The sequence below is a fragment of the Sus scrofa genome, chromosome 4, assembly GCF_054392235.1.
Source record: "Sus scrofa isolate SSC_HxYL_T2T_F1_AM1 chromosome 4, Sscrofa_HxYL_maternal_Yorkshire_Landrace_v2.0, whole genome shotgun sequence".
Classification (NCBI taxonomy): Eukaryota; Metazoa; Chordata; class Mammalia; order Artiodactyla; family Suidae; genus Sus; species Sus scrofa.
The window spans coordinates 42789217-42810852 of NC_139386.1; the positions used below are offsets into that span (position 1 = coordinate 42789217).

The window sequence follows — 21636 nt, forward strand, 5'->3', positions numbered from 1 at the left end:
ATGCCAGAGGCCTTGGGGAAGGGCAAGGGGAGAGAAGGGAAGGGGAGTGTTGGATCAGACTCACTAGAGAAGAAGGGCAGAAGAGAGGGATCTGTGTGAGCTGGGGGGAGAGTGAGGCCCCTAGGATTTACTGGGTGCTAGAGAAGAGTTGCAGGTAAAGGGTTTAATCATGAATGATGATTTAGATAATTTAAAATTTTTAAAGATGTGAGTAAAGCTCAAATGCCTGTTTGAGCTACACTTCTTCAAATAACCCATACAATGAGATTGCAGTATGTGGGCTGTAACTGTCTAAGTATTCTCTCAGAAAGACCAAGAGGCTGTCTTACTGCCCTTTTGTGTGCAGGTGAAATTGAGGAAAATAGAGCCATCTGCTTTGACTATTTTAATTAAGTTCTCTGCTACTCAAGACCGATCATGTTCCAACTTCTTCCTAATCTACAAATCATGGCAGAAGAATACATCTTACTTTTAGCTGGGGGCAGGGAGCAGGTCACAGTTCAAATGCTATAGACTCTCACTATTCTTACTGAGATTTAGTAGGTTTTCCTGAATGTTTTCTTCATTCGTTGTATGCCCTCAGGACAATTTCCAGAGATCTTAAATGGTTGAGTTCTTAAAAATAATTTTCACCAGTTATGACTGTTCTCACCAGAGAGCCGGTCTGAGCGGCTCCTGCTGCCACCATTCTGGAATTGGATCTCTGGGATCTATATTAGGTTGGGAGCCAGAGAAAAACAGTGAGAACTTGGAAGCCAAACAGAATCCATTGGTCATGGTTACTTACCTACTGTGGGTTTTGTGGTCCAGCTCACTCTGGAATTAGAAACTTTCTTGGCTGAATCAGCACCAGCAAAGCTGTAGGCAATGATTATGACAGTCTAGATCCAGTATGAGGCATGTGACATTACAAACAGGTGGCTCTTCTGACCAGAGACCAGAAAAGAAGAGGACTATAGAGATAAGGCAAAAGTCAGGTGGGGTGGGTATGAGATAAGGCTCCAACTTCATTCTTCCGTATGTAGATATCCAATTTTCCAAGCACCATTTATCGAGAGACTATCCTTTCCATTTTGTGTGTTCTTGGCACCCTTGTTGAAGATCAGTTGACTTTATATATGCATATTTTTATTTCCAGGCTCTCTATTCTGTTTCATTGGTCTATATGTACGTTTTTGTGCCAGTACCGTACTGTTTTGATTACTATGGCTTTGTAATACATATTGAAATCAGGATGCATAATGCCTACATCTTTGTTGTCCTTGCTTAAGATTGTTGTGGCTATCTTTTAGGATTGTTTTTTTTCTATTTCTGTGAAAAATTCCATTGGATTTTGATAGGGATTGCATTGCTTTGTAGATAGCTTTGGGTAGAATGGGTGTTATGACAAATTTCACTCTTCCAATCCATATCCACATGGGACATCTAAAAAGATATTTGTCATGTATTATTAAGTGGACAAACAGGCTACAAATCAATATGCACAGCACGATCTGATTTTATTTTAAATGTATATCAAAAGGCCTGGAAGGATAATAATAAACATGGCTCCCAGAACACTTTATATACATTATTCTTTATAATCCTCACAAAAAGCCTATAAAGAAAGGAAGTGCCATTGTTATCTCCTTTTTACAGACAGGTAATCTGAGGCACTAAGAGGTAAAATAATTTCTAGGAGCTGGTCAACTTGGGACATATATCTAGGTTAACCTGTGTCTAAGCCAGTTTTAGTTCCACTATACTACACTGTTTTCTGATGTACACTGAAGTGTTAATATTGTCATTCAATAGCAAGATAATAGTTGAACTCGATTATCTATTATTAAGATTTTCAAGTGTACAACAAGTTACCACAAATCTTAATATCTAAAACAACAAAGAGCTATTTCTGTGAAAATTAATACAGCATAACTTAGAGATATCATGGGTTTGGCTCCAGATTACCACAATAAATAAAGCAAATATTGCGATAAAGCAAGTCACAAATTTTTCAGTTTCCCAGCTCATAAAAAAGTTATGTTTATGCTATATTATAGTCTATTAGGTATGCAATAGCATCATGCCTAAAAAAACAATGTTCATGCCTTAATTTAAAAATACTTTAGGAGTTCCCATCGTGGCTCAGTGGTTAGTGAACCTAACTAGTAGGTTACCCAATGAGGTTGATCCCTGGCCTTGTTCAGTGGATTAAGGATCCAGTGTTGCTGTGAGATGTGGTGTAGGTCGCAGACGCGGCTCGGATCCTACATTGCTGTGGCTCTGGCATAGGCTGACAGCTATAGCTCTGATTTGACTCCTAGCCTGGGAACCTCCATATGCTGCAGGGGCAGCCCTAAAAAGACAAAAAATAAAAATAAAAAAATAAAAAACCTCATTGCTAAAAATGCTAACTATTAACTATCTGAGCCCTCAGCAAGTTATTGGAGCAATAGCAAAGATCTGAGGCTCCTCAAAATGCTAAAAATAGAACTACCATATGATTCGAAAATTCCACTCCTGGGCATATATCCAGACAAAACTATAATTCAAAAAGATACACGCACCCCTGTGTTCATAGTAGCACTATTCACAATATCCAATATATGGAAACAACCCAAATATCCATCAACAGATGAATGGATAAAGAAGATGTGGTGCATGTGGTACACATATATTAGGTACATATATGTGGTACACAGTGGATTACTACTCAGCCGTAAAAAGAACAAACTAATACTATTTGTACAACATGGATGGAAAAAGAGATTATCATGCTAAGTGAAGCAAGTCAGAAAAAGAAAGACAAATACCATTTGATATCACTTACACATGGAATTTAAAATATGAAACAGAAACAGACTCACAGACATAGAGATCAGACTTGTGGTTGCCAAGGTAGAGGGGGTGAGGGAGGGATTGACTTGGAGTTTGGGGTTAGCAGATGCAAACTATTACATATAGAATGGACAAACAACAAGGTACTACTGGATAGCACAGGGAACTATAGTCAATATCCTGAGATAAACCATAATGGAAAATAATATTAAAAAGAATGTATATGTATGTACAATGAATTACTTTGCAGTACAGCAGAAACTGACACAACATTGTAAATTAATTTTAAAAAAGGAAAGTATTGATAAAGAGAAACAAAAACAAAGATCACTCTTCACAGATCGCCATAACAAATATGTAGTTCAAGAATTACCAAAATGTGGGAGTTCCCGTCATGGCGCAGAGTTAACGAATCCGACTAGGAACCATGAGGTTGCAGATTCGATCCCTGGCCTTGCTCTGTGGGTTAAGGATCTGGCGTTGCCATGAGCTGTGGTGTGGGTCACAGATGTGGCTTGGATCCTGTGTTGCTGTGGCTCTGGCGGACGCTGGTGGCTGCAGCTCCAATTGGACCCCTAGCCTGGGAACCTCCCTATGCCACGGGAGCGGCTCAAGAAAACACAAAAAGACAAAAAAAAAAAAAAAAAAGAATTACCAAAATATGACACAGTGACAAGAAGTGAGCAAATGTTGGAAGGATGGCACTGATAGACTTGCTCCACTCAGGGTTGCCATAAACCTTCAATTTGTAAAAATGCAGTATGTGCAAAGCAAAATAAAGTGAAGCACAATGAAATGAGGTTTGCCTATAAATAAAAACCTCATTTAATATGGCAAGGGGAGCTCCAGAAGAGGAAGATCTCTTGCTCCACCAAAGTCAATTGCAATTGCAAACCCAACTTGAAGGGACAGACCTTTGCATCTCCAACAGAAAGAAGTTTACTACTACCCAGTAGGAGGAAGTATTTCTCTTTACCTGGCAACAGCCCAGCCAATGAGAGACTGTTGCAACTCAGCCAATGAAATTTCACTACACTTCATATACCCACTTTCCTCTAATTGGACTTCTTTGTTTATAACAGCCACTCCCTCCTCCCTCTATAAGAAATGTTCCTCTCTTGTGTTCTCCAAATTTGCCTGTGATTTCCCATAAATTGCATGTCCTAAATTGCAATTTTTGCTGTTCCCATATTTACTAGCAAATAAACTCATTTTGCTAGTAAAATAACTCACTTCATTTTCTGAGGGTTTGAGTTTGGGAGCAGCTTTTCTAGCTCAGGATTTTTCATGAGGTTGTAATCATGCTGTCAGCTGGGGTTGCAGCCTTTGGAGACTTGACAGAGCTGCAAGATCCGGTTCCAACCTCACTTACACTGTTGCCAGGAAGCATCAATCTCTTTCCATGTGTTTTCTCTACAAGGCTGCTCACAACATCTCCTCCCAGAATGAGTAATCCAAGAGAAAGAGAGTGAGAGTACCAAGAGAGAAGCTGTAGTGTCCTTTACAATCTGATTTCAGGAGGGACATCCCATCACATCTGCTGTGTTCTACTGGTCACACAAATCCAGAGAGCAAATTACACAGGGAACAAACAGCAGAAGGTGGGAATCATTGGGAGCCATTTTGGAAGGGGGTTACCTCATATCCAAGTTACCTAAAACGATGGGTTGGACTGAACTAATTGGTGTTTGGCAATTCAAACCAGCTATCATGTTCTAAGACTTTGATGGGTGACTGCTTAGGTCACCCAAGATCAGTTGTCAAATTACCTCATAACTGAGTAGAGCTCAGCGGTTGTGCACCATGGTAACCAAGGAATCCAGAGGAACAAAAATATGACTGTGTTTGAACCAAACATACCAGTTTACCAACTGTGTGTGTACACACATGAATAACTAATGGCAATATGTAAATCATGCAGATGTTCTTTTGCCTAACTACCAATCCCTCCTCATTTAGAATTAGTAAAGTCTCCCTCCTATGAGTGGCTTGAAGCCAGTTTTCAGCCTAGCTTGGTTCTGGCTGACCTTATTTTGAAATTCTTTCTCCCACCCTTGCCCCTACCAACCGTTGCATCCTATACTTGGTTGGCTAGTGTTTGCTTTCTCAAGTGTTCTGTCTCTAAATGTAGGGTAACTGCAAGGATGCTGTGGTCATTGTGCATATTTGATCCTTAAAGAACAATAAGAACAAGGATTTGAACTAGGCAGGTCCACTTATTACATGTAAATACTACAGATGTATGACTGGTTGAATCTGCCGATGCAGAATCACAGATACAGAGGAACCATGGATCCATAGGAACTGAGTATTCGGAGGGCTGACTGAAAGTTACACCTGGATTTTCTACTCCACTGGCAGATTTGGGGACCCTAGCCCCCGTGTCATTCAAGACTCAATTACACTATTTACTTAAGTACTATTTACTTTTCTGTGACCCCTACCTTTCTACCTCATCTCCCACCATGGAGATGTCAACAGAAACACTGGGGAGCTGAGGAACTGCATACCTGGACACTGCAATGCACTGCTGTTTGTCGTCACTTGGCACACTCCATCCATGGGTGGCTCTATTCCTTATGTGCTAGACTAACTGCTGGGTTACATCAGTCTTTGCTGCTGCTTCTAAGGAGGTCTGCCTCGGCTTCCCAAGGGTTCAATTGCCTATTGGCCACTCAAGAGTCCTCAGGTCTTCTCAATTCCAAAGGCATAATTCTGGTTACATGGAAGGGCTGGGCAGTGTGATGTGGTCATTAAACATGCAGGCTTTGAAATACACAGATATGGCTCTGTTTGCCCTGTGATGCTGGACCAGCCACCTAGCCTCTTTGCATTAGGTAAAATAGAGAAAATAATACTTTAGTTTGCTTTAAGGATTATATTGGTTAGCTCCTGGCAGGAAACTGATTTCACCTTACACTCTTCGAATGAACAGATTATTCACAGAGGTGTGAGCAAGGATGAGAAAACAAACAAGGGTTGTTGAGGCACCCAGAGGTAAGGAGTAGCAGGAAGCCATTACCACCCCTAAGGAAAGGATGAAGAGAGGAATCACATGACCTGAGCCCAGCAAGAACTGGAATTGTGAAAGAGGTGCAGCCCTAAGGGTGCTATAGTATGGAAGGACACAGCTTGTACTGGAAATGCAGCTTGAAGCATTGAGAGAATGAAGAGGAGATATCCTAGAATCTCTTTTTTTAAAATTTTTATTGGAGTATTGTTGACTTACAATGTTGTATTAGTTTCAGGTGTACAGCAAAGTGAATCAGTTATATACATATAATATATACAATAATGAATATACATATATATTATTTTTTCCTACAGAGAATGTTGGGTAGATTTCCCTGTGCTATAAGTAGGTCCTTGTTAGTTATCTATCTTATATACAGTAGTGTGAATATGTTAATCCCATCCTCCTAATTTATCTCTCCTCCCCAGTTTCGAAACCCTTTGGTAACCATAAGTTTGATTTTGAAATCTGTGTTTATTTGTTTTATAAATAAGTTCTTTTGTATAATTTTATAGGATTCCACATATAAGTGATATCATAAGATATATGTCTTCCTCCATCTTACTTCACTTAGTATGGTAATCTATAGGTCCATCCATATTGCCACAAATGGCATTATTTCCTTTTTATGGCTGAGTAATATTCTATTATATATATATACCCCCATCTTCTTTATCCATTCCTCTATTGATGGACATTTAGGTTTGTTTCCATGTCTTGCTATTGTTAAATAGTGCTGCAATGAACTTTGGGGGGGGGAGTATATTTCTGAATTATGATTTTCTCCAAATATATGCTCAGGAGTAGGACTGCTGGATCATATGGTAGTTCTACATTCAGTTTTTTAAGGAATTTCCATACCATTCTCCATAGTAGTTGCACGAATTTACATTCCCACCAACAGTGTAGGAGGGTTTCCTTTTCTCCACACCCTCCCCAGCATTCACTATTTGTAGACTTTTTGATGATGGCCATTCTGACTGGTATGAGGTGATACTTCATTATAGTTTTGATTTATATTTCTCTAATAATTAGTGATGTTGAGCATCTTTTCATGTACTCAAGCATCTCTTTCATCAACCCTCCAATCACCTCCTAGTGTTATCCATTGGTTGAATGGAAATGGTAGTCAGGAGATAAGTGAGCCTGGGAGCTGCAGCCTGGAGGGTTCAGCTTCCAGACACACAGAGAAGGGCAGAGATGGCTTAGAGAAGGGTTGAGGGGCCAGAGACTAGCTAGCACAAGGAGTAAATGGGAACATATATAGGACCTGGCACATAGAAAGTGCTCAAGAAACAGTAGCCATGGTTGCTATTAGTATTACTATGGCTGTGAGGTCACTGGTCTTTCTGGTTATACCTGAAGCCATCTTTGCCCCTCTAAGCAAGAGCCACAGAGATGTGACTTTACAGTCACAAGGCTTGGTCTGCTTAATTTCACAGCTCTGTTTTTCTACCAATTCCAGGGCTTTAATGATATGGTCTGTTTTCATCAGGCAAAATTAGGCTGTTTAACCTGTCCTCAGGTTTGGAGCAAGAAAAAATAATTTCTAAGCAGATTTCTTTAGAGAGAACTGTCCATCTGGGTACCACAGATCCCTTTCCATATGGTCAGTTTCAAAGACTCCTTTTTCTCTCTTATCTAATGAGCCAAGACAAAATGGCCATGCTAATGGAAACTGCTTTGCACTCCAACTGCTGCTGCTGCCCTGGCATAAAATCTATGATTTCATGAGGGCTTAAAAATGTTTTTAAAAAATCCTTTTACCTTGCCACTATTCAGCGGGCTGCTGTCTTTCCTCTGCTTTGCTTTCATCCCTGTCATTGGTCCAAGGTGTCAGAGGATCTGATGCTCCCTGCCTCCATTACTGCCTCTAATCACACCACTCTTATTTCTCTCGCCTTTTCCTTTTTTTCTCTTAGATCTCTTGCCACATTTCCCATTCTCAGCTTTCACGCTTGAAGGCTGGCCTCTTAGTCAACACTGCCAGCCAATCAAACTGGTCTTGTCCTTTAAGGACACAGACTGATTAAATCACCACAGGTGAAATAAAATCTTTAGTCCTTTGACCCTTCTTGGCTGCTTGTTGTGGCTCAGCACTCCAGGTGTGAGGTTTCTGAAAGGGTGGATATGATCACTAACCTCCCTGTACTGCAGTACAATTTGATTGTTTTTTCGTTGAGTGTGCGTGCAGGAAGTCAGTCAGTAAACTGGGTATGGCTTAGAAAGGCAGAGAAGTGTGACTCTAGGGCAGGATCTTACACCCCACTGCCCTTGGGGTAGGAAGGTGAACCAGCATGAATTATTGAGTTCTTTTGGAACTAAGTGCCAGGTACTTCCAAACAGCAGCTACAGTTCTTGGGGAGCCCCTGCAAAGGAATTATTTCCCATTCTGTACAAAAGGAGCTGGGAAAGGGGGGCAAGGATTGGACAGGGACTGTTTAGCAAGTTTTACTAGGGGAAATGAATTGACATTTGGGGTCCAATTGACTCACTTGACAATTGAGCCTTTGAGGTCTCTCCCAAGGAAGCCATCTCCCCCAGGGCAGTGGGGCTAAACTTGTGAAGGGCCAATTTGTGTGTTGGCACTTTCTCCTATTTTGGGGAGCATTTGGAAGTTACCAGGCTAGAGGGTCGAATCAGAGCCACAGCTACAGCAATGCCTGATTCTAGCCGCTCTGCAACCTATACTGCAGCTCACGGCAACACCAGATCCTTAACCCACTGATCGGGTCCAGGGATCAAACTCAAGTCCTCATGGATACTAGTCAGGTTCATTACCATTAGAGCCACAATGGGAACTCTAGTACTTTTTTTCTCTTAAATATTAGTTCTCTGCAAAGGCAACTAGTTCAAGTTTTAGGAATCATTGAATCTTAACTATAAAATGAAACTATCATTAAGTTATTTCTCTGCATTTGGCTTGATAGGTTAACTTCTGATGAATAAAGGAGAAAACTTCTTAAAGTTCACCTTGGGCTTTTTAAAAATTGACTGTGTGTCTCTAATGTAAAATAAAGTGAACGCATAACATTTTTTATTCAATATTGTGTTGGCTTAGAGAAACAAAATCCATGGGCTCTAGAGAAACAAAATCCATGGGCTCTAAAGAACTGAAAATCTTGGTGAACAAACAAGATAAAGTTCAGAAACTATTGGCATGATTTAAAACCAGATATGGGCATACTTTACGAACCTAAACATTGGCTGCCTAATTAAGAACCATAAATTGTGTGGTTCTTAAAATATGTGCATTGGATAATGACTATTGATACATGATATACATGAATTTCATCATTCTTAATGCATTTACTTTGAAGACTTATAATTTGAAAGCTATTTAGAAGACAGTACTGTATAGTTAGGATTCAATCCAAGGTATACACTTTGTCCTAAGAACTGGGCTGACTGGATTTAACAGGCTTAAGCTTGACTTTCAAAGTAAATTCTGAATGGCACAAAGGAAGTGACCTTTATATTGTAACAAGTAAATTCTGATACCATGAAGATGTCTTCATTTACTCAGCCTGTCCAGGCCTCTTGGCTTTTGAAAATCTGAGAAATTCTATAATGGATAGCAATTGTTTTATGAAGTTTTTTTAATTTATGAAAAAGATCAGAACTAAGGTATGTTATCCTACAGACTAAGGATAGCACAGTTACTCAGACCCTCTTGCTATTACCCAAGGACAAAGCTAAAGCTAAAAGAACCCGTGTTCAGGTATATATTTCACTTGTGAACAAGAAAGCTCATTCGAGGCAGTACTACCTCAGTTTAATAAGCAGCAATAGTCTTAAATCACCTCAGTCCTTATTTAACAGCCTTTAATCCACTTCCTTCCTCAACCCTAATCCATGGCTGATGGTGATAAACGAAGATCAAAACCCAAAGTATAATTTGTCTTTTTCTTACAGGATAGTCATTAGCTTAATCACTTAATGAACTAAATAACTCAAGATTATCAGTGGGAGAGGTACAGAGAGGTCATTAGCAAAAGACCACCAAATCCCTTCAGAAAATCCCTCCAAACTTTTCCACCATGAAAACATTTTCATCACTTGTTTAAAGGGAATTTTGTTTTAAAACTCTAACCATTAAGGTACAGAACATCAAACTCACCCATCATCATATTTGCAATATTAAATCTATACTTCAACAAAATAGTATCCCTGGAAATTGTTTTTTTTGTTGTTTTTTTTGTCTTTTTTGTCTTTTCTAGGGCCTCACCAAAAGCATATGGAGGTTTCCAGGCTAGGGGTCTAATCCGAGCTACAGCCTCTGGCCTACACCAGAGCTGCAGCAATGCCAGGATCCGAGCCACGTCTGCGACCTACACCACCGCTCATGGCAACGCCAGATCCTTAACCCACTGAGCGAGGTCGGGGATTGAACCTGCAACCCTATGGTTCCTAGTTGGATTCATTTCTCCTGTGCCACAACGGGAACTCCTCCCTGAAAATTGTTAATTTAAAAGTTAGCTTTAAATTGAGAAGAGAAGGGGCACTAATAATGTCCATCAACAATGTGTAAATTGTGATATATTCATACTACGGAATGCTACCTTGATAGTAAGAGGCTAGGAATACATTCAATGACAAATGAATCTCAACAACACTGAACAAAAATCAGACACAAACGAGCACATGTTGCATGATTTCATTTGAATGAATTTCTAGAACAAGCAACAAAATCTATGGTGACAGAAGTGAGAACAATGGTTCTGTGGGGAGCGAGTCACTGGAAAGGGGTATGAGGGAATTTTCTGCTGGAGCAATAGGAAAGTTATTTATCTTTGTTGGGGTTATGGTTACCAAATCTCAAACCACACATTTAAAATCGGTATATGTTATCGAATATAAATTTTACTCTACTTGTTTTTTCCTAAGTACTATCTTATCTAGCAGATCCTAAAGTTAAGTATAATCTGCCACTATAGAAAGCATCTAGTGATTTACAATTAATTAAAAACCAACACAGGTCATTCAGAAAGCAGATATGAAGCTTTAATTCACTGTGGGCATTTCTCTGACCATTCTCTCTATATATAAACTTTTCACATTTCTTCACACAGATACATCTTTCATAAGACAGCTTTTTTCTCCAAGTACTGTGTACCATAACACCACTCCATTAACTAGTTAAGGGCATATTATAAATACCATGAGCCATTGATTAAATATAGAAGTGATACATATGTTAGAAAATTTAAATTTTAAAAAGTTTAAGAAAGGCTAAATACCATGAAAGTTCACACATTTTTAATTCTAGATATCACATCACAGTGACAACCAATTACAACAAACTCACAATTTCTTTTCGATGACAGTACATTCAGATTTCTAACATTCAATTATTCTGGTTTCCACACTATCGACTCCACATTCCATTTTCATTTCTACAGAGAGTAGACAGGCTTTTGGACTGCAGACCAAATTTCTTGTGTAATAATAAGAATTACCGTCTTGGTCATGACCACGGTATACATACTGCACTACACAGAGATGAAGTTTTAAGTATAACATGGAACTCTTCAGTAGTGGTCTTCAAGAGAAATTTAAATACTGCCGGAAAATGAGTTTTAATTGCTACTGCATTCTACATATATTTCATTAGAAGATGAAGTCTCTGTCAAAACATTTATAAATAAATGTATGGTACAATAGCTTTCCCCTTCCAGAATACTGCCTGGGAAAAAAGTTCCAAGCTGACTAAAGGGGATAAAAAAAGAAAAAAAAAAATAGGCCTCAGAAAACAAACATTATATGATGTTCTGAGCTGTGATCTTCCTGAGTCTATTTTCAATTGGAACAAATTTTTTGCAGCCAATTCTGCATCACTTCAGTGTCCACAGTCCAGAGGAAATCCTTGAATATCCAGTTAATATTTGACAGAAATCCTAAAGGACTCCTAAACACCCCTTGACTAATAACACAGGGAAACTGATCATGTTTTGTATTAAAATCTATGTGAAAAATCAAATATAGTCATAGCCATTCTTTTAATACTGATGCTAGAATTAGTGATGAAAATATATGCACAGCTGTACATGGATCACCATTAAACACAGGAACAAAACGCCACTTGATGCATATCAAATAAGCTCCCAAAAAGCCAATTTGAATTTTTTTTTCCATTTACTTTGATACAGCATTGGAAGGGACTGCATATAATTATGGAGACTGCTGCAAACAATACTTGATGCTACGAAGTGTTCCATTAAGCATCAGGCATGCACAATAGTTATCTTTAAAAATTTCTCACATGTATATCTTAACATTCCTATTTATAAGCTACATTATGTATAAAGCATTTAGCAGTTTTTAAACCAATTATTTTAATTGACCTACATCTAAGTGGGGAAAAACAAAAACTTCCTCTCCATCTCACACCTGAAGGTAAAATTAAACCTTACTTCCCCCAAACTATATATTTAAATATATTTTATGTATGTCACCCTTACAATTCCAAAAGTGATGAGAATTCTTACCACTACTAAATTAGAAGTATGATTTCTCAGCAGCAGTCTACCCACCATACACTTAGAGCCTGCCAAGCTTTGGGGAATTACATGATGAGACTGATGTGCTGGGGGCTTTAGATGACAATAACTGAAGACATCAGTCTCTTCTCTTTATTCTGGATCTTCCTCTTTTAAACTAAATAAAGCTTTTCATTAATACAAACTTAAAAGAAATCCTTTTTTCCTAACATCAGTAAGACTGGATAAAACTAAAAACCTTTATTGTCTTCAAGTGTGTGGCAAAATAGAAAATGTTTCAATTACATTAGGTAAGCAGGGGTAGGGAAGGGAGCAGTGTTTGTTTTTCCATTTAAGAAGCATTCCCGTCAAATAATCACACATACAAATTCAGATTGCTTGGTTCTCGGTCATTTATGGCTTAAAGTACTGGATTTGAAAACTACTTCAGGTTAAAATATATTTATATGAATAATGCATAGATTGTATATCTAGGAAATCATGCAATAAATAACTATTCTCATGTACACTGGAATCTTGGTGATGAAAGGGATCTGTAGGTGTGAATGTAGGTGATGTTTTTTCCTTTTACCAGGAGAACATGCCCAGCAAGATCCTTGCTTTTGGCCTATTCCAGATCCTTTCTGCCAGGTCATCCTGATCTTCTCGGACTGATAAAAGAAGCCCGGGTCACAAGACATCTGCAGAAAGGAAGTAATGTTCCTCAACTGCAGGTGCTGTGAGGTCTGAGCTAAGCAGAACCAGACTCTGAGGACCCTGCTGCCCTGCTGCAAAGTCACTGTGGACTAACTTGACTCGCTAGAGTATCAAACGGGGAAAAGCTTAGATGACCCACTGGAAATGTTTATTATATTGGCATCTTTTAAAAATCTCTCTGCCCTTTAAATCAGTGTCATTTGAGAACTGCCCAGGTAAGACGCACCCCCTACTCCTGGTTTTGATATGCCCCTACTACATGAGAATTGAACTGAACTACAATGATTGTGATGTCATCTCTGTACATCCGAGCAAGCTCTTCAGGAAGGCTAAGCATTTTGGAGAGGCGCTCATGGTCAACAGCCCCAAACTCGTTGTTGCCCACAGCATGGCGGATAAGATGGGTTGCTGCATTCTGATCCTCAAAGACTGATGACATCTTGGCTCTCCTTTCTGTTAAAAGGCCATGCATCTGCCCCAAAGTCACCTTATAGCCACCGACAGCTATTGGCTGTTGGTGATGCATGCCCGTCAGGTACTCACCCACAATCCTAACCACATCCTGCCTATGCATTGTCTCCCACAACCCGTCAGTTGCCAACACCAGGAACTTATCCTGTGGCCTTAATCGGTGGTAAGTTACCTCTGGCTCAGCGGTGAGATAAGGGGGCGTGTAATAGTTAGGAGGAATAAACTTGGTATATTCGTTGTCATTCAACTGGTCTGGGCCAGATTCTATCACTCTCTTTTGAAGGTCAATGCTCCACTTGAACTTTACGTCTCCAAAAGCCCTAAAAGGCATCAGCAAGCCAAGCAACCGATCTTGCTTCACCACACTCTTGGCCTCATTCTTTGGGTGCTCCAATTTCAGACGTTCCACTTCTCTTTCATTCTGGGCATTGTGGTCATTAGACAGAGTGACTGCTGACCAAGAGCCGTCCTCTTCCTGCACACCCAGCATGGCTCTGCTATCGCCAGTATTGGCCACGTGAAGGTCAACGCCATCCACATGGGCCACACAAGCTGTGGCCCCAGAAAACGCCACTCGAAGCACCAGATAGTTGAGGAAAGAATTGGGATCACCAACTTGAGCCTCCAAGGAGATATCGTTATCAAGCCTCTTGAAAGCATTAATCAAGGCCTCCTTAACATCGATATCACTTGACTCCCCAGCATTGAGGTCTATAAGCTCTTGCCAGTAAGTCCTCAAGCTGTTGAAGTATAATTTGGACGCCTCCTTACTGAAGTAATCATTGGGATGCTTGTGCCACTGGAGAATGGGGAGCAGTGCTCGACCACTCTCCACTGCATTTTCGATCTCTAGTAAAGTCTCGTGGGGTAACAAAGAGACAGCAATATAATAAAAGAGTCTTTCACTGACTGCCTGGGAGCAAGCACAGCCTGCATGGCCATCAAAAACCCCCAAAAGCATCCCTCTGGTCTGCAAACAGGTTGCTGCACTTCTCCGGTCCTCGATGGGAGCATTCGCAGGCAGCTGATTGCTATCAAATCCAAGGACAGAACTGACATTTTTGCCATCAAATTCTGGTACTTTGAAACTGTATTCATTAGCTTTGAGGATGCTATTGACTTGTGGAGGTGTGAGGTAAAATTTCTGCGGTGTGGACGCATATCTCCTTCCTTGCGTGTACTGCCACCAGCTCTCCTTTGGCCGGTAGAAGGTAGCATATGCCGGATGGGGCGTGTATCTCAGGCGACTCTGAGGAATGTAAGGGGGTGAGCAGCAGAGATGTTTGTGGTGGCAGTAACACGCAGTGCCATAGATTCTGCTCAGTTCACAGTTACGGATCAGAGGGAAAAACAGTTGAGCTGGTGCTGGCATGGCATCAGAGAAGACAGGCAGGCTGGAACTTCTGACTGGGGTTCCTAGACAGCAATTACACAGGTACGCACAAAGAAAAAAGTTACATTCAGACTACTTAATCTAGTTGTGCTTTCATAACAAAAATTTAGCAGGTGAATCTACACAGTCCCCGTGCTAGGAGGCACTACCTTCTACACACAGGACATGGACTACTTCCATAGGATGTATTCTGCTAAGCAAACCTCCCAATCACTTATGGAGCCAGGACTGAACTGCAGTCTGGCTTTACTTTTCTCTTTTCTTTGCATTTCTTTGTGTAACACATACTGTGCAGAATGTACAACAGATCTGGTTGGGGAGAGCGGAGGAAATGAAGGTTATGTAACATTATGCAGTGGCAGTCTACCTGGCCAATCACCCTTCTCCGTAGCTTTAAAAAAGGATCTCCTTTTTTAATAGGGATCTCCTATATTGCACAGGGGCTTCTCCCATTTTTGAAGATCCTGTTTTCAGGACTGTGATCAATTGTTAGCATTTGATTACCTGTGGCTAACCAAAACAGTGTTAGGATGCAACTCCACTCCATGTGTATTCACACGTTATCTGTAAGTTATATACATACTACTATGCTAAGATGTTTATTATAACATATACGAGAAAAATTTTACATAATGAATAAAAATAGAAGTTCCAATATGCCCTCTCTGCATCCCAGTAGATGGTCTTGCAACAATGCTTCTCTAGATCACTGTGCCAATTTGGCAAGTTTGGAGGAACACAGGTCTGCCATCTACTTGCCACATAATCCTGGAAAAGTTGGCTCACCTCCTAGAGCCTCACTTTCCTAAGGTGTATGTGAACACATCAGAGCAGACGCTATCTGAGGCCACTTCAGGGCTCCATTATAAAAGGCTTTGAAACCACATGCAACTTTCATTTATTCATTGTTTAATTTTACTGTACCCTCCGTGATTAAAAAAAAAAAAAAGTATTCTAGTAGTTCTAAAACTTTGCTAGTAATGTAAGTGGCCTTAGTTCCAAATTTAGGTTACTTGCTAGTATTTTCTTCTGCTTACAAGAGAAAGCTACAGAAATCTGATTTTTGTCTATTATGGAGTCCAAGTAGAATTCAACCCTAGAAAAATATTTTGTCTTACATTGAAAAAAAAAAAAGGTATCTTATTTGCCCTTTGGAGTTAATAAATAGTGCATCAGTAGACTAAGGTTTCGATTAAAAATGTATAGCGTTATAATCATGATACACCAAAATCATACCACTTACTATGTGACACTGAAAATACTTTGCTGGGCATTTATTTAGAAAATGTAATGACTGTGTATCATTAATGCAGGAAATTTATACAAAAAAAAATCCCTCTTCATCCTCAATAACATATACTTTCCCTGAATTCCTGAGGTACTGCCTCAAAGCATTCATCTGGCTTATAAATAAACTGGCTTTAGAAATACTGTAAATAAGGGAACAAATGCAGTAAACAAAAAGGAATGAGGAAATAAAACCAACTGAGTATTAATGTCAAATACTCCTTTCTAAGGCTCAACACAGTAAGAGAAATCATCACAAATATTAGAGCATGTTAGCTATATAGTCCATTATTTTCACGCACCCTCTTTTAAGAATATTTAGAAAAGTGGTAAGTAGAATGTGGTGGTGGGGAACAGAAAAAACACTGAATAATGACTGATTTTTGTTTGCTTCTGTAATAAGCAATGAATAAGCCAGTCACACAGAACCCCTTCGACAAGTGATAAAAAATACGATTACTTCAACAGCACTATTTAAGAAAGAATTTGTTCACAAAATTTAAGGCAAGATTAGGCAACGGAAGGTAATGATCAGAATTTTGGAAATAAGATCAATAACTAAATAAGCATTCTGAAAGGTACTAATGAAAAATAGAAATTCCGGAACAACAGGTATCTATTAAGACTAACCATTTAAATAACAGCACTTCAAACTGAATACCTGAAAGTCATCCAAAGGTTAAGTGTACATGACTGAGCCAGGAGATGTGCTGAAATGCTGGGCCACATGACACTGGCTTCCAGACATGAACCATATCTCTCGCCAGGTTTGTATGAAAAAGCACATTAACTCATTTCATACTTTGCATAAAGATCACTTTTATTATTAAAAATGCAAACAGATACCAATCATAATGAAAATAAATTCTCTCTGTAACTTTATATATGTTTGCATTTATGTTTGTTTTATTATTATTTTTTTTATTTCCTGGTATGCTTACTTTAAAACCTAAGAATCTCAGAGGAAAAAAATATGTGTGTTTCTGCATGGCCGGTAGATTGAATCAAAGTACTAAGTGTGTGTGTGTGTTTGAAGGGGAGGCTTGACAGATAGATACAATAGCAGGATTTGGCTATATGACGTCTTCCAGGAAACCCATACTTTCCTTAAATTTCCTTGTTTTGACCATCCTCCTGCTTTTGTAATTGACTGCAAAATGAATGAACTTTTGTGGCAAAATAACTGATTCATACAGTAGATGCTCTATATAAGACAAATTCAAACATCAAGCACTCAAATAACATACATTTTCCCTTCAGACATAAATTCTCAAGATTAAAAACAAAAAAGCAGAGAGTGAATTGTATCAATTTTCTTTCAGTTATTCAGGGGCTTAGCATATGGACTGAGCCTCCCAACGTGCCTCCAAAAGTCAAATTCTTAGTGAAGTTACCTACCCAGTGATCAATGAACATTCTATCACCACCAGTAGAGATGATATACTCGCTCCATCAGAACAGTTATCCAAAGAAGTCAAAGTATTTTCAAATGCTTTCATAAACAGTAAGTGAGCATTCAAAAATTCTGAGTATCCTTCTGAATATCCTATGCTTCAACAACAAAACCTCATGAGATCAAAACTTTTGTTGACATATAGCTAAATTAACAAAGCAGAAGGCTCCTGATTAGGCAGTAAGAAGGGCAGCATGGTACAGTTGCGGTAAACTGAAGCCGTGTCAAATTTTCAAGTTGTTTCTGACCACAATTTCACTGAAAAGTTCCTATCCCATGATCCAGACTTAGCCACCTTAAATGCTATATGGTATAGCATAGGAAGATTTTGCCAATTTTGCCAATGACTAATAAGGAAATATAAGCTTCGAACAAACCCAGCAAGAGACCCATCCATTCTTATTGATGCATTCAGCAGAGCTTGTGCCAAGAAATGATTCCACTTCATCAATAAACTCCCAGAAGAAATTAGAGAATTCAATGCACCGACTCCAGGCATCTTTAGCTTTGCAAAGCTTTTGGTGTAAATGGGGAAAAAAAAGCTATACTAATCATTAAATGTGTCAGAACCCCAGTTTATGTAATCTGATTGCATTAAACACCCTGCATTAAGACTCTATGATTTTTCAGCATTTTGGGGCAATGTCTAGCTATTTCACAGCTGCCGTTATCTCTACATGGATGCTTTCGTAAGACACGAAGCCCCAAGCCAGCACTTGTTTGATTAGTTTCCTTTGTCCCTACCTGAAAATTGCACTCGCTAAGGCATCAAAGCTATCCTGGTCCAGGATGTCTTTTCCCCCTTTCCTATCTACCTTACCTCTTAATTCCACGCTGACCCACCTAAAACCATCCACGCACAAAATCAGTCATCATCCTTCCTGGGTACCCAACGCAGGTAGTTAAGTGAATACCTACCAATTCGTCTGGGCCCGGGACACACACACATTCTCCTGTCATCACAACACGGAGCCGACAACATCCACAACCCGCGCGGGCAGCAGCAGCGACAGCAGCACCGGCCCATTGAAAGCAAGGCAGAGATGCTCATTAGAATAGGCGGCGGCAGGGAAGGCGGGAGCGGAGGAGGGGCGAGGTTTCGCTCCAGCCCGGTGAATGGGGCTAGGAGGGGGGAAGAGGATGAAGGAGGAAGAAAGGGGTGGGGAGAAGAAGGAAACCAAACCAACAAACCCACCCCGAGGGAGAGGCAGAGCTACAGCCGGAGGCGGCGGGGGCCGAGACGCCGGCGGAGGCGCGCCCCAGGACCGGCCCGTCCATCCAGCTCGAGTGCAGAGCCCACAGGCGCGCGGCATCCTCCGCTCGCCCACGCCGCGCCGGCTTCAGTTCTGAAAACCGGGAGTCGGCCCGCGGCGGCTGCCTGTGGGGACACTCCCGCAGAGACGCCGCGCCACCTGCGCCGCACCTCCCCGCAGCCCACCCTCCCACGGGTCCCCACGGCTCCCGAGGCGCTGACAGTGGCTACGGCGGGCCCGCCTCCCACCCCGACCCCGGGGCGGCCCCGACGCCCTCGCGCGCACCTGGGGCTTCGGGGCTCGTCCCTCCTCACGCCCGCAGCCGCCGCTCCCCACGCGCATCGGCCGCCCCCTCACAACTTTGGGCGGGCAGAGGATTCCGGACTGGACGGCTCAGGGCCGGGAGTAGGGAATACCAACCGGGCACAGCAGGGGAGGAGTCGCTTCTTCCCGACAAGGAGGCGGCCGCAGCGGCGGCACCTCCCGCCGTTCCTTCCACGCAAGCCGGCGCAACTCCCGGGAGCACGGCCCCTCGACCCAGAGCGGCCCACTCCGCACCCCTGCCCCGCCGGGCCACCACCCTGCCCCGCCCGCACGTTCGGGCTGGAGCGCCTCCTGGCTTCCGATTGGCTGCGCAGTGGCGAGTGGGCGGGGAGGAGGAGAGGGGGCCGCTGCCGAGGGCGTGGGGGCGGAAGAGCTGCACGCTCCCCTCCAGCTTTGTGACGTCATGGGGGTCAGACAAACCCTTCCATTCCGCGCGAGCTGCCCATTGGTTCTGCGGGCGCGCCTCACGTGACTGCGCCCGCGGGCAGCCTGGTGAAGGGTGGGGCTGCGCGGCGGCTGCAGGGTTGGCTGCAGAGCCCGTAGGGAGGAAGCGCGTGGGCTGGCCCTTGCATCCTCACGGGAGCGGGGCCCTGGCTACTGGGCTGTAGCTCGCCGGGCCCGCTTCCGCGAATCCTTGGCACCTCGGCGGGGACTGGCCGAGCCTTACCCGCGCTTTGCGTGTGGGCAGAGGCTTCGTAGGATTAGACTGCGGGGGCGGCTCCCTGCCCAAAGGGAAACTTAATTCGCTATCGTCGTCTCAGCCTGGAGTAATAAAACATGATAACCTGAGAACAACTGTAGCCTTATTCTTTTGGTACTTTGCAGATTTTAGGAGCGTTAACTTGGGTAAAGTTCTGTCATTTCCTGGACACCTCTCAAAGTCTAGGCAGAGGAAGCCGGTCTAAACTGCAGGAGGAAGTTGTGATGAAGGAATTATTTCCTCTGTAGAGTAGGTGTGTGCTCACGTTTTCTGCAGGGCTTTGAACTTGGTGTCCACTCCTTTGCCTTGAAGAGTTATGAGAAGGGTAGAATGCAGACTGCAAAAGTAGGAAGAGTCCTGGACTTGGTGTCAGAACCGTCATCCAAGTCATTTTTGCTTCATGAGACTCAGTTTCCACTTCTGTGTGATGGGGTTAGATTTCAGGTGGCATTGGCAGTCTGTGGTTAAAGGGAAGACATATCAAGGGCTACTTGACTTGCTTCCGTTTACACGTAATCCCTTCTTTATGGGAACTGCTTCACTGAGAGTGGCTTCTAAAAGCGTCTTGGGAGATGATATCAGGCAGATCCTTGCACTTAACCGGCCTCCTGTTAAACAGTTTGATTTATTAAGCATATCTGCTTAAGCCAATAAAGTCACAAAGTGGTGTGTGCTGGATATTAAAAACTGTCGTGCTAACAGTATTGTGGAGTTTTATTTTTATGAATTTGCATTATCTTATTTTTTATGTCATAAAGGAAAAATTTCTATAAAATTTTGTGTCTATACACAAAACAGTGCTAGGAGTTGATTTTTTTATAACTTTCCTGCTGCCTCCTCTATTTTCTAAATAGATTAACCTTTTCGCCCAGTCCCAGGCTGCCTGTGGAATTCTTGTGGCTATTTTATGTGGCCTTCAATCCATTTTACGTGTGTCCATCTGCCTCACTTCACTCCTTTCTTCTTCTCAAATGAGCTTCCCATAAACTTGTAAGTATTCTTCATTGTCCATTTTTCTGTTGAGTGATTTATGTATGTGGTTTTCTCTTGTCTCATAGAAAAACTAAGAGCAAAGTATATCAAAGTAAGGGCCCAGCTGGAGCTAGGCTGCGTGGGTTCCAGTCCAAGCGCAGCCGCTTACTGTATGGTCTTGGGCAATCTCTTCATGGCTCAGTTCTTTCATGTGTGAGATAGGAATAGAAACAGTAATATTTAAAAATTTTTTAACATCACAGGGGTTTTATTAAGTGAGTTGATATAAATATAGATAATGCTAAGAAAGTACAAGCAGGTACTAAGGGATATATGTAAGTATTAGCTATTATTAACACTTATATGTCCAAGTGCTTGTTTTATTTAAGGACTACTGGGGGGCGGGGGGAGTTCTGGCTGTAGTGCAGTGGGTTAATGATCCTGCTTGTCGCTGTAGAAGCACCAGTGCAATCCCTGCCTGGCACAGTGGGTTAAGGATCCGGGCATTGCTACAGCTGTGGCACAGGTTGCAGCTCTTGCTCAGGTTTGATCCCTGGCCTAGGAACTTCCATATGCCAAAGATGTGGCTAAAAAAGAAAAATAAAAATAAAAGGACTCCTGGGGAATAGGAAACTCAGACCCTCAAATGGAGTAAGTCCCACAGCTAGATACTAAGAAGTTATTAATAGACTGGAGAGGCTGAGAACCTTAGGATATCAGGTTAAAGTAATTTACATGAGGAGTGTCACTACCTCTT

General features: G+C 41.6%; 1 protein-coding gene across 6 annotated transcripts; it reads right to left on the reverse strand.

Annotated features, from left to right (window-relative positions):
• Positions 1 to 10812: 10812 nt before the first annotated feature.
• On the reverse strand, positions 10813 to 19461 carry PDP1 (pyruvate dehydrogenase phosphatase catalytic subunit 1). 6 transcript variants are annotated; one of them, XM_085021072.1, is made up of 4 exons: positions 19304 to 19461; positions 18826 to 19008; positions 18549 to 18583; positions 10813 to 14913 (listed from the first exon to the last, which is right to left on the reverse strand). In XM_085021072.1, the coding sequence occupies exons 2-4, from the start codon at positions 18906 to 18908 to the stop codon at positions 13256 to 13258; spliced, it is 1776 nt and encodes a 591-aa protein (XP_084877198.1). In that variant the 5' UTR covers positions 18909 to 19008; positions 19304 to 19461; the 3' UTR covers positions 10813 to 13255. The 6 variants fall into 6 exon arrangements, with proteins under 6 accessions (XP_084877198.1, XP_005663024.1, XP_084877199.1 ...); XM_005662967.4 differs by lacking the exon at positions 18826 to 19008; XM_085021073.1 differs by lacking the exon at positions 18549 to 18583.
• Positions 19462 to 21636: the final 2175 nt, after the last annotated feature.